The sequence below is a fragment of the Microcaecilia unicolor genome, chromosome 11 (genome assembly GCF_901765095.1).
Source record: "Microcaecilia unicolor chromosome 11, aMicUni1.1, whole genome shotgun sequence".
Lineage (NCBI taxonomy): Eukaryota > Metazoa > Chordata > Amphibia > Gymnophiona > Siphonopidae > Microcaecilia > Microcaecilia unicolor.
In genome coordinates, this window is record NC_044041.1 from 55,424,807 (window position 1) to 55,439,378 (window position 14,572).

At 41.7% G+C, this 14,572-nt stretch overlaps 1 protein-coding gene across 4 annotated transcripts in view; it reads left to right on the forward strand.

Annotated features, from left to right (window-relative positions):
- ARVCF (ARVCF delta catenin family member) overlaps nt 1-12,631 on the forward strand; it is a 473,516-nt gene extending 460,885 nt beyond the window's left edge. For all 4 annotated transcript variants that reach the window (XM_030218017.1, XM_030218015.1, XM_030218018.1 and 1 more), the window contains one exon: nt 10,914-12,631. In XM_030218017.1, the coding sequence (XP_030073877.1) occupies nt 10,914-10,919 (6 nt within the window). In that variant the 3' untranslated portion in view covers nt 10,920-12,631. The remainder of the gene's footprint in view (nt 1-10,913) is intronic.
- The last annotated feature ends 1,941 nt before the right edge of the window (nt 12,632-14,572 follow it).

Here is a 14,572-nt window from a genome sequence, read left to right on the forward strand (position 1 = left end):
CAGCAGAATTTAGTTACCTGGGTTCCAGATGGTGGAAATCAATACCAAAAGCCACAAGAAACATTTATTTATTTATTTATTTATTTATTACATTTGTATCCCACATTTTCCCACATAGCAGTAGGCTCAATGTGGCTTACATGTTCTGGAGAGGAGGAGTACCAACTCTGGGGTTATATACAGAGTGGAAAATAGAGTAACAGTAGGTGCAAGGAAGCTGATAAGGTTCTGGAAAAGAGAATACAACTCTGGGACGAATATATAGTAGCATATAGAGAGAAGTAATCCCAATGAGGCTGATAAGTCTCCGGGGATGGGACTACAGCTTCTAATGAGCAATAGTGAGTAGGATAAGGGTAGAAGTACACTTAATTATAACTGGAGTGGTAAAATTCGTACAATTTGAAGTAATAGGATTATGTGGAAGGGGTATTGTTCATTTCTTAGATTGAAAGTTGTGATGCATTGTTTATGAATTAGTTTGGGTCTGCTGGGTAGGCTTTCCAGAAGAGGTGAGTCTTGAGGTCTTTTCGAAATTTTAGATGGGTGTTCACAGTTCTAATGTTTCTAGGTAAAGCGTTCCAGAGCTGGGTGCAAATGTATGAAAAGCTGGATGCATATGTTGATTTGTATTTTAGTCCTTTACAGTTTTTGGGTAAATCAGGTTTAGAAATGTTCTTGATGATTCGATGATGTTTCTAGTTGGTAAGTCAATAAGTTCAGTCAAGTTGGGGCCAGACCATGGATTATTTTGTGGACCAGAGTGCAAATTTTGAAGGCTATTCGTTCCTTGATTGGTAGCCAGTGCAGTATTTCGCGTAGGGGTTTAGCACTTCCAAATCTTGTCTTTCCAAAAATGAGTCTAGCTGCCATGTTCTGCGCGGTCTGGAGTTTCCTTAAGATCTGTTCTTTGCATCCCGCATATATGGCGTTACAGTAGTCAACATGTGATAGTACCATTGTTTGAATTATGTTATGGAAATTGTATAGCTAACTAAATAAAGCTATAGACGTCCTACCTCTACAAATCTACCTTATCAAAACTCTTCAGACAACTACATAAACTATCGTCCTACCTCTCCATAAATTCTATAGCTAACTACATAAACTACCGATGTCCTATCCATGTCATAATGGTAAAATACTATTATAATTCTCACCTAAAGTATAGATTGTAAGCCACTTTGAACCAAAACTTGTTTTCAAGTAACAGTGGGATACAAGAATTCTTAAATAAGTAAATCCTCTTGAGTTAACTGGGCACTGGTCTTGATATCAGCCGCTGTCCAGTTAACTTCCGGGTTACTACACTAACCCCGATATTCAATGTTGGAGGCCAGGCATGTCCCAGTATTGAATATTCAGGGTTAACTGAGCCTGCAGCTGTGAGCGGTTTACAAGCTGCTTACTGCTGTGGGCTGAATATTGGGTCTGTAATTTTTTACTTTCTTTTGTTTATTTTATGAAAAATCCACAGAACAATAACCAAACCTAATGTTTGTACAGAAAAGTACAGTGATAAGGAAAGAAATTACAAATACATCTAATCAAAATGAAAAAAAAAAAAGAAAACTATTTATATCATTGCACTCAAGTCCACAATAGTGGGGGACAGAGCATTGAGATAATTAACAAGAAAATAAATATATTGAAATAAAGTAAAGCATTTATTTGCTGAATTTCAGGTTATAATATACTAGCATCTCAAATTGCAGCTGGAGGAGATCAGAAGCCTCCAGGGCCATCTGACGATTAACAGTTACAAAAGCAGACAGGTAAACTAGAGACAAAAAAAATATACTTTGTGAAGTGACACCGGAGCAAGCAATTCTGAACAGGACTCTGACTGAAGACGCTGTGGGTCAAACTCCAACAGTTCTGAGCCCAATGGTAGCGGGAACTCAGTTGAGGGCTGCTGTGGAAAGTCAAACTGAGGGCTTGACTCTTCAACTACCACCATTGGTTAAGGCATCCACAGTGACGTTGGACTCCATTTGGCAAGTTCTGGAGTCACTTTACTGAGTCTGTTCTGTGGTCCTACCTGCAGCTCTCCAGGATTCTGGAAAGATTTTGAAGCTGGAGAAAGATCTTGCTGCTACAGGAGTTGCTATGGAAGGACTGTCTGAGCAGGTTCAGCAGGTGAAATCTTTATAAACTATTTTTGCTCAGATAAGATGATATTGTATGGGAAGATTGAGAACTTTAGGAACTATACAAGAGTTTTCAACTTAAGGCTGATGAATTTTCCATGTTTAATGATACTTACATCTAAAGAAATGTTTTATAGCTTTCTTAAGGAAGCCTTTAAATATGAAGAGTTGGTGCTTCCTCCTTTGAAGAAAATATATTATATTTCTTTGCCAACTAAAAAGCATCCTAGCTCCTTGGTAAGATCGCAGCAGGTTGAGATAACTTCTGATAGTTTGAATTTGACTGGAATCTTGGAGACTTCGGCAGAAGGGACTGTTTATAGATCCATTTTGTTTGTTTGTATTCTTTCAAGACATGGAGGCTTTATTGCGACTATTGTTTTAAAAAGTAGATTGTAACTTTTTGGGGGGGAAGATTTCAATCTTCCAGATATATCTAGATGGCCACAGAACATACAGAAGCTGTTTCTAGCTTTACGTTGGTGAGTTTTGGCTCTTGGTGCAACATTTGCCGGGTTCTTGAGGCCTGGATTGGCCACTGTCGGAGACAGGATGCTGGGCTTGATGGACCCTTGGTCTTTTCCCAGTATGGCGGTGCTTATGTTCTTATTTCAGGGCACAGGGGGAGCTAGGTTTACCAGAGACTTTATTGGAGCGGGCTGGGGGGGGGGTTGAGGAGGGAGGGGGTATTTCTTGCTTATATCGGGCTCTCCTTTCCTATCATAAGCCCATTATGCATTATGTTCTGAAATGGGAACGGGACATTGGTGCCATATATGAATATCCTCAGTGGAAACATAGTTTTAAACATCTACTTAAGGTATCCATAGCTAGCAGTTTGATAGAAAATGGCTATAAAATTCTTTACCGATGGTACTACACCCCCCTCCATTGCATTGTGATGATATTTTGTCAGGGCTCAGCCTTATGTTAGAGGGCTTGTGGCAGTGTGGGTGATATGCTCCATATATGGTGGACTTGTCGACAGACACAGCAATACTGGACAATGGTGTTGTAATTTGTTCATAATTTAACTCAAGTTGCCTATCCTGTTAAGGTGGACCACTGCCTATTATACTTTAAGCCCTATGGGATGAAGCTGGTGACTCATATATATTTGTGGCTAGTAAGATGGCATTAGCGGCGGCATGGAAATAACCCACACTACTGGATCTAATGGTCATTTTGCGGAAATTGGATTATTATTTATTTTTATTTATTGCATTTGTATCCCACATTTTCCCACCTCTTTGCAGGCTCAATGTGGCTTACAATGTATCGTTATTGGTAGATAGTAGATTAGGAGATAACAGTTATTATTACATAGAGAATAGCATAATCGAAATTTAAACAAGTAAGTGTAAGTAGAAAACATTACTGATAATGGGTAGGGTGAAGAAGCCTTAGAAAATGACGTAATTGAAATTCAAACAAGCAGATATAAGCAAAAACCTTGTTGATAATAGGTAAGGTTGCGATGTGTGACATTTACAGTTGCTGTTCTTATTGGTATGCCTTGTTGAATAGGTGGGTCTTCAGGGATTTGCGAAAGTTAGTTCATAAGTAGTTTTTAAGCTGCGCGGCAATGCGTTCCATAACTGTGTACTCAGGTAAGAGAAGTTTGACGCATGCGTTAGTTTATATTTTAGGCCTTTACAACTGGGGAAATGCAGATTAAGGAATGTGCGGGTTGACCTTTTAGCGTTCTTGGGTGGTAGGTCTATCATCAGATGTCCAAATTGACAGCCATTTGGAATGAACACATTGTATCTTATCATAAAGTCTGGGACTCTTATACTTCCTAGGCACCCCTGCATTGCTTACTCCAGCAGTACCACATTGTTCTCCAGCGCACTAGGAGGGGAGTGGGTTTTGTTATGTATCTCTTATGGGGTAGGTATTTTCAGAGGGAGGAGAGGGGTGGAAGGGGATGGTGAGGGGGGGAGTTCCCTATTTTTTTAATATATCACTGTTGTCTATTTGCTTGGCAACTTGTTGGTGATGTATTTGAGACTTCATTTTTCTTTAATAAAAATTAAAAGAAAAAAAAATAGAATATCTAGGATTAACTCAGCCTTCAGCTTACAAGTAAGTCACTTACTGCATCAGGCTGAATTTTGACCCATAAAGAAATATTTTAGTAGCAACAGGACAAATTTAACTTAACTCAGATTGGTGAAAGGTTCTTCTTTATGGAACTCACAAGCTATACATTAGGAGCCTGGGGTGGCCCAAGGCAATCTGACGCCTGAGGCGAGGGCTGAGATGCCCCCCCCCCCCCCCCCCCCGGCTTTGGTTTGGCATCTCCCATATTCCTTCTTCAACCCCCTTCCCCAAGCTTACCTTTGTTTTCCAAAAGGTGGCAGCAGCAGCAACAATTCCCATGGGCTTCCCTGCTGACAGCATCGGCCTCTTCTCGCTGCTGTGGCCCGCCTCTGAGGAAACAGAAAGTTATGTCAGACAGGTGGGTCACAGCACAGAGAAGAGGCCGGTGTCAGTGGTAGGGCAGCCTATGGGAACTGCTGCCGCTGATGACTTCTAGTAAGCAAAGGTAGTCTTGAGGAAGGGGATTGAAGAAGGAAAGGGGAGGTGGCAGACTGCGGCCAGTGTGGGGGTGGATATGCTGCTCCCTGAAGAGTGCCGCCTGAGGCCTCTGTCTCAGTTGGCCTGATAGTAGGGCTGCCACTGTTAGGAGCTTCTTATCAAGACCAGATTATCTTGCAGGTGCAGCATGCCAAATTTACTGTCTTGTGTTCAGCGCTGTCGGGAGCTTCTTGTTAGACATTTTACTTTACATCTTCCAGTCACATCTAGAAATGAAAAGAATGATCCATAGATAATCACGTTCACACAATCCACCTCTCCAAATACAGTGATAAAAATAAGCATTGTTTTTAATAAGTGTAGTGTATTTATTTACCAGTAGGAATAAACTGTTAGTAATGTGGTCAGCATTTTACAAGAAATTCCCATAAGTCCTTCTACTTTTAAAGTCATGTTCATGTATATCTGGTAATCTATGCACATAAAATAGCAGCAGGCATAGAAGTACACGTGATGGCATACATGAATGTACTTTTACCATAGGCAGTGCCATGGGCACAATCACAAAGTATGCATGTTGATCATAAAATTCCTTAAATTATACATATAATCAAACGTATAAATGGCAAGTGACCGACTCACCTGCAAATGCGCAGTAGAGACTTCCCTCTCTGTCCCGCCCTTGCGTCAAGATGTGATGACGTCAGAGGGCGGAACAGAGAGGGCAACGGAGTCAGACTGTCGGACGCTGCCGCTGGAGCCTGGAAACGAACATCGCGCGCACCAACCTCCACCCCCCATCCCCGCCGCCGCTCCCACCCCCCTCCGTATCGGGCCCCCTGCACTGACCTGACAGCGCCTCTCACCTCCGTGTGAAAGCGGGGGAGGGAGCGGCGGCGAGGAGGGTAGCTGGAAATCTCGCCTGTTTTAACGGGCTTAACGGCTAGTTATTCAATAATCAATGGGCAGACAATTACACCTGCTCTTGAGAAGGCATAATGTTCACGCCCACAACATAGGTGCAATTTCTGTAGGATTTACACTAGTATTTTATAAAGATAAATAGGTGCATTTGAGCCCATTTAACCTAGACACACAGAAACACAAAAAAGAATGCGGATAAAGACTTTTCCAGTCTGCCCATACATGCTGTCCCTTCTTCTCCCCTAGAAATCCTATGTACTTGTCACAAGCTTTCTTGAATTTAGATACAGTCTTCATCTCCACCACTTCCACTCTGTTCTAAAAAAACTCTCTTAAGGTCCAGGACAAGAAATCATCTTGCTATCTAAGGGGTCCTTTTACTAAGGTGCACTGAAAAATTGCCTCCGGTATTTTAGACACGTGTTTTGGGCGCATGCAAAATTATTTTTCAGCGCACCTATTAAAAAAAATTCCTTTTTTTTTTGCTGAAAGTGGACGTGCAGCAAAATGAAAATTGCCACACATCCATTTTGGGTCTGAGACCTTACCGCCAGCCATTGACCCTAGCGGTAAAGAATCCGGGTGGTAATGGCCTACGTGCGCCAAATGCCACTTGGCACGCGTCCATTATGCGCGCCCGAAAATAAAAAAATATTTTTCAGACACACGTATCGGATGCACGCCAAAAATAAAATTACCGAAAAATCCACACGGTAGTTGGGCGGTAACTCCATTTTGGCAGGCGTTGGGTGTGCGTCGATGCTTACGCGGCTTAGTAAAAGGGCCCCTATGTGTTCAGATTCAAAAATATAATCCAAGCGGCGTCACCTTTATCAGCTGAAACACATGTCGGCTGTGGAGCCACTGTGAACCTGCTTCTCCCCTCCTGGAACATACTGTTTTCCTAATCTTTGCAATTCCACTTACTGATGAAACTAGAAAGAGAGCTTATTCTCTTTAAATGCGTCGGTTTATTGCAGTTCATTAGCCCCGCACTGACGTTCTGTTGAGTTATGGGACAACGCTATGAAGCCTTGCTAAAGCGTTCATCCAGCTGTTTCTGATTTCACTGCTCTGGGATCCTGGCTAGTATCCAGCTGAATTTCGGCCCAGTGCTGCTGGTCACATCGTAAACAACTTCAATTGCCTTCTGTGTTGCTACTCTTATGACTTATTGCCAAACCTCATGGTTTTGCCCTGTCAGTTGTTGCTCTGTGAAAATGGCTTCCAATACTAAATCAGTCAGTTACCAGTGTTATTAGGCAGAAGTTTGCTGTCTGATTTCATAGACAGTTGGACAGAGGAGAGCAAAAACATGCAACCTGGAGATTTTTATTTCACATAGAGATGCTTGTAAATGTACTGCGGAGTACTGCAACTGCCAAAGGCATGTTTGTTAATGGCGCCATAGTGACACACTAATAACCATACTGAACCTGGTGAAAACTGGATTCTTTGCATGTTGTACTATCTTTCCTTGGACCAATGTGAAAATTACAGAAAGATGCCATACGTGAGATTTTGAGAATACATAGGTCCCATCTATACGTGTCCCATGTACAGAAGGCACTTCTTTCATCTCAAGAGCTCTCACACAACATACCTACATAATTTTCATATCTGTCCAATATAAGAGGTATCTCGGCATGCAGAGAACGTCCTGCGCTTTGTGTGTTCTTCGTTTACTTGACACTGTCACTGATTTTTCTCCCTGTACTAATTCTTGCTTGTAATTCACATCACCTAACCACTTTCTGTGCTCTTTCCTTTTGTTTGTTTAATTAATCCACTTTCTTTTAACTTTTTTTTTAAACTCCTTTCACCCTGTTTGCTGCAGAATGACACAAATAAGAAACACATTACCAGGAGTAACAGGGCTTCGGTGAATCTGGTGGATGTTCGTGACACTAAACCCCAGCCTGTTGACTCCTGGGTCTAATTTGCATGCATGGTAGGTTCTTTGGTTCTGTTGGGTGCTTGTGAAATACTGTTGAGTACTACATGGTCTTGTATTGCTTCTGGTTATCTATATGTGTGATCCAAGGTCTTTGCAACCAGGGCTTTCAAAATTGGCAGATGAGCAAGGTGACATCCCTCAGTGCCAAGCCCAGTAGTGATGCCATTCTTCTCTTTTGAGTCGGTTTGGCAGTCTGCAAGCACATGTACCCAAAAGGGAAAGGGGGTGACAAAAGCAGCTCTTGCACAGGGTGTTGCTTTGCCCAACTATTGCTCTGCTTGCAACAAAAACGAAAGGGTTATAAAAGATGTAAAGGGTTGTACGGAATGCACATGAAATCTTCCTAAATGTGAATACAATACAGCACTTTGGCAGAATGTTATGTCAATGGAAAGGGCATGTGGGGGAATTCTTCCTTCAGGCTTTGTACACCTTCTGTTATGTTGAGTTTAGAAGGGTCGTTCTCCCACTTGATCCCAAAATCCTTACTCAAGTTTTGTTATTGGTTAATGACATAAGGTAAAACCAACTTTATCCATGATAGGAACCTACTGCACGGTCTTTCATTGTACTGAAGCATAGCAAAGATGCACATTTCTGTAATCTGAGTAAGGAATTGCTAACCTTATTACCAACAAAAAAAAGCAACACTGGGCCTTCAAGACTGGGACAACTAAAGTTCTTTATTGACAATAAAGAACTTCAGTTGTCCCAGTCTTGAAGGCCCAGTGTTGCTTTTGTTTTGTTTTTATACTTTCTATGTATGCTGTATTACCCTCTCTATTGGTTCTAACCTTATTACCAGCAAGGTTTTGAAAATACCCTCACCTGGTTGCCTGAAGTAAGTACATTTTATTATTTGATGACCCAAGACTCTGAATCAGAGCCCCAAGGGGAAGTGGAAGGGCCTGAGGCGAGCGATTGGACCGAGGGGGTGGACACGAACTAAAGGAGCAAGAGATCTGCAAATGACGGGGAGGGAAGAGAAAGGGAAGGAGGAAACTGGAGAGCGAGGATGGAAGACGAGAGGTTGGATTCATCAGGGGTAAATACAGGCTGTGTACTATTTGCTGCTGCTGCTGCTTGCCCCTCAAAAAACAAAATTAGGGGGGGTGGTAAAGGTAGGAGTACCTAGTGAGTACATGTGTATTAAAAAAAAAAAAAGAGTACTATTGACTCATACAATCTGCCCAGTTGCAATTCTAGATGTGTATAAGTTTACATACTCAATGCAACATCAGATCACCACCGGTTTCCTACCATATCAGTCTCCAATAATACCCAGAGGTATTTCAGGACTTGTCATCTTCCTCTGTGAGTAATATCCAGAGGAATTTTAGAATACCTGCTTAACAAGATCATTTTTCCCTAGATGTTATTACCATCACAACAGCACCATACTAGACAGTCTTGGAGTCTGAAACAGTAGATCTCCTCCAGAAGGAAGGTGTGAGGACAATGGTTTTAATACATATCTGAGAAAACATATCACTAAATGCTAGATAGCAAGAATGAATGGAGTTGAGGGGGCGGGCAAGATAGGAGAATAATTAGAAGGGCCAGCAAATAAATACAGCTGTCTGTTCGAAGCTAGTACAGTTACAGTGGGACTATCGGATTCAATATGAAATAATCATGGGTGGTGTTCTTACTCTCCAAAGACTTCTCATTCATATTGATGATTATGGCTAATGACGGTATCTGAAGAGATGGAAGGGAAGATAAGTACTCATGAATTGGGTGCTGCTAGTACTCCCTATTCTTTTGTGTCTCTTCAGCAATGTCATATTTCTTTCCACTTGTGTGTTTCAAAATTAGATCCGATTCACACCTCTTTGTTCTAAAACTATACACTCAGTGAATCTCATATGCACACTCGCAACCACTGCGTGTCTGCACATATACTTTTAATGAGAGGAAAAACCTCATACTACTGTGGCCTCACTTGGTTACCTTTAACCGAAAAAATACTGTTGGCTCACAGTGAAAAAGTAATCATGGGTGAAAAAAACTCTCATTTATCTCATCTATTGATGTGGTGTAATAATCCAAAACCACTTATCTTTATGTGATCTGTATTGTGTCAGTGCTTCGTTGCTCCGTAGATACTCTGTACGAGTGAGGTGCCGACGGACCCGTTTCGCTGCTGTTTTTTCAAGGGTCCACACCATCAGACCTTGGGAGCCTAGGAGCTGCAAATACGAATTCGTAGTGGTTGCGAGTGTGCATGTGAGATTCACTGAGTGTATATTTCTTTCCACTGACAAGCACATTTTGTCAATTGTGAGCTTGCCTTAGCAAGATCCTACACTGTGGTTGAGATTTCCCCAAGCAATGGGTAGACCAACTAAGTGTTGCATAGTCTGCTTCTCGCCACAATCAAAGCTGTTAAAGATCAGGTCTAGTAGAATATCCCCCCCCCGGTAGGGCCTTTCAACAGGAATGGAGCCATGGTTTGCGGTGCCTACCCTCCTCCCCTCAGCATTGGTATTACCTCCAACAACCTACCTCTGCTGCTGTACAGTGCAGGAAGGAATGCTGGTGCAATTCTCACAGTCTCCAGACTCATGAGATTTGCACTGGAGTTCCTTCCTGCACCTTGTGGCTTAACGCTAAACAGTCAGGCTGCACATACAAACAGGGCTGGCACATGAAGTAGTGCTCATGGCCAGTTGTGGTGCCCTTCCTGCAGTGGTGCTTACCACATTTACCATGTTAACGCCAGCTCTGCTTTCCAATTGGTCCATTCTTTCTTGATCCCTGCAAGAAGCTGCTCAGTTGCTTTGATACCCATGCTTATCCCAGCAACAAGTTCTCCAAGTTTTGTCTGCCTCACTTCCTTATAGGCATTCATAGATGCGACAGTAATTACTTCTGTTATCATCGGGGAATTTCTATCGAGGTAAAGGAGGGATGCATTGAGTGCATCATCTCCATTTCATTAAGATGCCCAGTATATTCTAAAACCCACCTTTTCTATCTTAAGTATGCATTAAGTCTGTGTGTGCTTGAGCAGTAGGTTAATGATACAGTCTGTCACTTCTTAGTGAGAGTGAGACGTGGATATTTGGGATATTTCATTACTACAGTATTTGGTATATTACATTGTATTGATGTGACTTATTGATTTTATGATGTAAACCATTTTTGACCTCTTTTTGGGTATCTGGAGAATGGTTTAATAGCAATGTCAAAATTTCTGATTCATAAGCAGCAGACAAGTGGAAATAGAAAAAAAATCTGCTCCTTTCAAGAATTATGGTCAGTGCCAAGGAAACCTAGAATCCATCTATTTCTTAGGCTAATGGACTATGATTTTTTGTTTCTTTCTTCCCCAGGGCTAGAGTCCAGCAATACGTTCAATGTTCATGAGAAACCCAAACTGAGTAAAGAGAGGATCTCATAAATCACCACTGCCATTCATGCTGTTTGGAGGACACTGGATTGCTGAATCTCATACTGTGAGGGACAAGCCTAAAACCAAGGAAAAGGTTGTCAGCCAATCATGGCATACAGTATCATGCCTTACACAGCCAAACAAGCTCTGAATTTTTTAAATGTTTAATTCAAGTATATGCCCACCAGATAAAGCTATGCCCTTTCTCACATCACCTGTTCCCTCTCCCCCATATCTAAAAGCTTACATGCAATTGACTGAGTTCTGAGATGAACTGGAACGTAAATGGTACCAAGCATGAGAACAGGAGGTCAAGAGATACGGGAATGAAGCATTGCTAAAGGCTTCACGATTTAGCAAGAAGTGCAGAATTGTTGGGGCATACCTGGCGTACGTGCAAAGCGATAAGCACTTTTTCTTTCTATGGGACTGTGAATATGTATTGAACTAATGTATTCATTGAGCAGGAGAAGGCACGTCGAATCTCTTGGAAGTGTAAAAAGGAGAAATCAAAAATTTCATGAATAGGGAAGCACCAGGTTCTAGGCAAGTTAATCCAGTCCAGTTTTGTGGTTCTGCAACTCTGTACTGAAAAATGGGTGCAACGCTTCAGAGTTCTTTGGAGGCTGAGAAGACAGTTATTACAGGATCTGCTTTACGGTTATTGCTTGCTTTGTGATCATCACAGGGCTGCTGTGTAGATCGAGCTCTTTCTATACTATGTTAAAGCTGTTCTGGTGTAAAATAATTCTGCCTGCTAATTTTTATCATTTTTTTTCCATTAGCTTCCACAAATTTGTAGAAACAGTTTCTGGAGTTCTCTCTGACCTAAATCTGTCCTTAGGCATCGGAACTGGTTGGCTGTTTCCTCCTTTTTTTCTGTTGTCATAATATTTGAAACCCATGTGGCAACTTTAACAGATGTTCTGAGCAGGTGACATATTGCAGGCTCATAATTATGTGCTTTTTGACATGTTTTTTATGTCATTCTGGTTTTCTAACTCATATCCCAATGCAGATTTGCGCTATTCCTGCTTGAGGAAGAGGCCAGGAGCTAGACTAGTAATGTTTCTTGTGACAGAAGTAGGTTGGAATCACTGTTATAGACTGGGAAATTTTATATCTAGAGCAGCGAGAATCTTTTGTAGTTAATTTACTGTTTTTTTTGGGATTGGAAAGATGATACATAATTGAATTAATGTATATTTTCAATATATGTATCAAATGCAAGCACCGTAAACGCTAATTGGTGCTTTCCTTTCACTACCAGTTCTGTGCATTTTTTTTCCATGAAGACAGCATGAAAATGTTTTATAACCAGATTGTTGTAATGTTCATGCTTACATCCCTCTGCCAAGACATGACCCACATAGGACCACTCCTCACTGGGTGGATAGATTTTTTTTATAACTATTTTTAGTAAACTTTCAAGCTCATTGGACATTGCTGCCTTACTGGATGCACTGAGTAAGATTTTCCTTTCTTTTTGCTGTAGACAGGAGTTGGGAGGCTCAAAGCAACAGGCACACGTCTATGTTCCATCTCTTTCCCATACACATGGTGAAACAGATATGCAAAAATGAATCAGAGACTAAATATATGTTACAGTAACATAGTAAGTAATAACAGATAAAGACCCGAATGGTTCATCCAGTCTGCCCAACAGTCACATTCATTCTCAATTCAAGATGAACATGGTATTATATACTTGATCATGGTCTTTCTTTGTTGTTTCTGGGACATAGACCATAGAAGTCTCCCCGGCTCTGTCCTTATGTTCCAACTACTGGAGTTCCCATCAAAGCCCACTCCAGCCTATCCGAATCCGTCTTTTCATTTGCGGGACAAAGATGGTAAAAGTCTGCCTTTCACTGTCCTTACGTTCCAGATTACTGAGGTTTCTGTCGATTCTCTCTACAGCCCATCCTAAACCGGATTGCTGTATGCGGGACTCAGACCATACAAGCCAGCCCAGCATCGGCCTTAGTTGATACAGCCAAAGTTACCATCTAAGCACCACTTGACATGAAAAATTATTATTGTGCTCAGATATTAGCTGAAAGCAGACAAGCTATAACCATCCAATCATCGCACTTTGTTTCACACCTGGGTTTCTCTCATAAAATAATGCAAATGCTTGTACTTATATATCCATGTTGAACAGAACCCTTATAAATCCAATGTTAACTCTGAAAGTGTCCGTATAAGTTCGCTATCGGTCTGATGCTGGTATGCAAGTCATATGATAGTTCTGTGGTAGTCTGTGTGATCATCTAGTATAATGGTAGTCTTGGCAGAGGGATGTAAACATGAATATTGCTGCAATGTGGTTTAAAAGCCATGGTGCAGGCATAAGAGCCAACTTCACAAAATGATTGGGGGTGCTAAACCCACCAGAAATTACCCCTCCCTGGACACAGTCAAGGAGTTTGCTCAATCTTGGAGGTGCTCAAGCACCCAAAGAGCTGGCTCCTATGGGTGCAGGAGAAGGAGTTCAAGCACCTCTTGATTCTTCATTTCAGTTAGTTTTAATTGTTACATAACTCACCCAAAAATATGAGTTGTAATGACTTTGTCATCTGTTCTTTCAAGGAATATTTCCACTGGCAATAGGTCTGAATGGAAAATAGTCTCTGCCTTGTTGATGTCCCAGTCTATTGATTCTCATTTACTTAAGAGACAGCATAAGCATAAGCACCATGGCTCAGAGAGAAGCTGTTGAGCACATTGTAAAAATCGTAATTGGGTAGTCTAGTGTTCAAACAATGGGTTTCCTTTCTTTCCCACACCCCCCAGTTAATTACAGACAGTTAAATTGATTCTCTGGTTATTTTCATGCTCCAGTTTCTATAAAAGACAGCCAGTTGTCAGGAGAACTGTTGTGTTCTTATTTCTAAATTGCATTTCTGTACACCAAGACTGTCTCAGAATGAAAATGATAAAGCTACATCCTCGACCCCTTAAAGGATCTCGGTAGGTTGCCTATACGTTTGACATTTTATGAACTCTAGTACTATAGCGAACATTTGTAGTCAATTTGAGAGAATGATATCATATTCCACATACCCGGAATATGTGCAAAACTCCTCTCCTTTCAAGGAAGGTATGTTGACAGCAAACTCAGATTATATGAAAGCCAACACAGCAAAACAAACCATAGTGGCATCAGTTACCAATGAGTCAGTTGAGGCTCTGGCCAGTGCAACCACCAGTGATAGTGTGCCAAAATCCCCAGCCTCAGATGCCACCAGTCCAGCTTACCTTTTTTTTTTTTTTTTATAAATGTTCAGGAAATCAGGCTGGCTCAAGAAAATAACCTTGGCCTCCCAGCTTTGCTCTGCTTCAGGATCACTCTCAATCAGTGGTGTAGCTATAGGTGGGCCTGGATGGGCACAGGCCCACCCATTCTTGACTCAGGCCCCCAAAACACCTCATTAACGGAGCTTCATTCCTCTCTCTCTCTCTTCAATGCAGGCAGCACAGAATTTTCCTGTTTCTCTCTGAACCCCCCCCCCCCCCCCAGTCTATCTTTGAGCCATCCCTGGCAGCCATTCCAGTAGGCAATCTATGCCGTCCTGCAGGCTTTCCTTTACCGTGTCC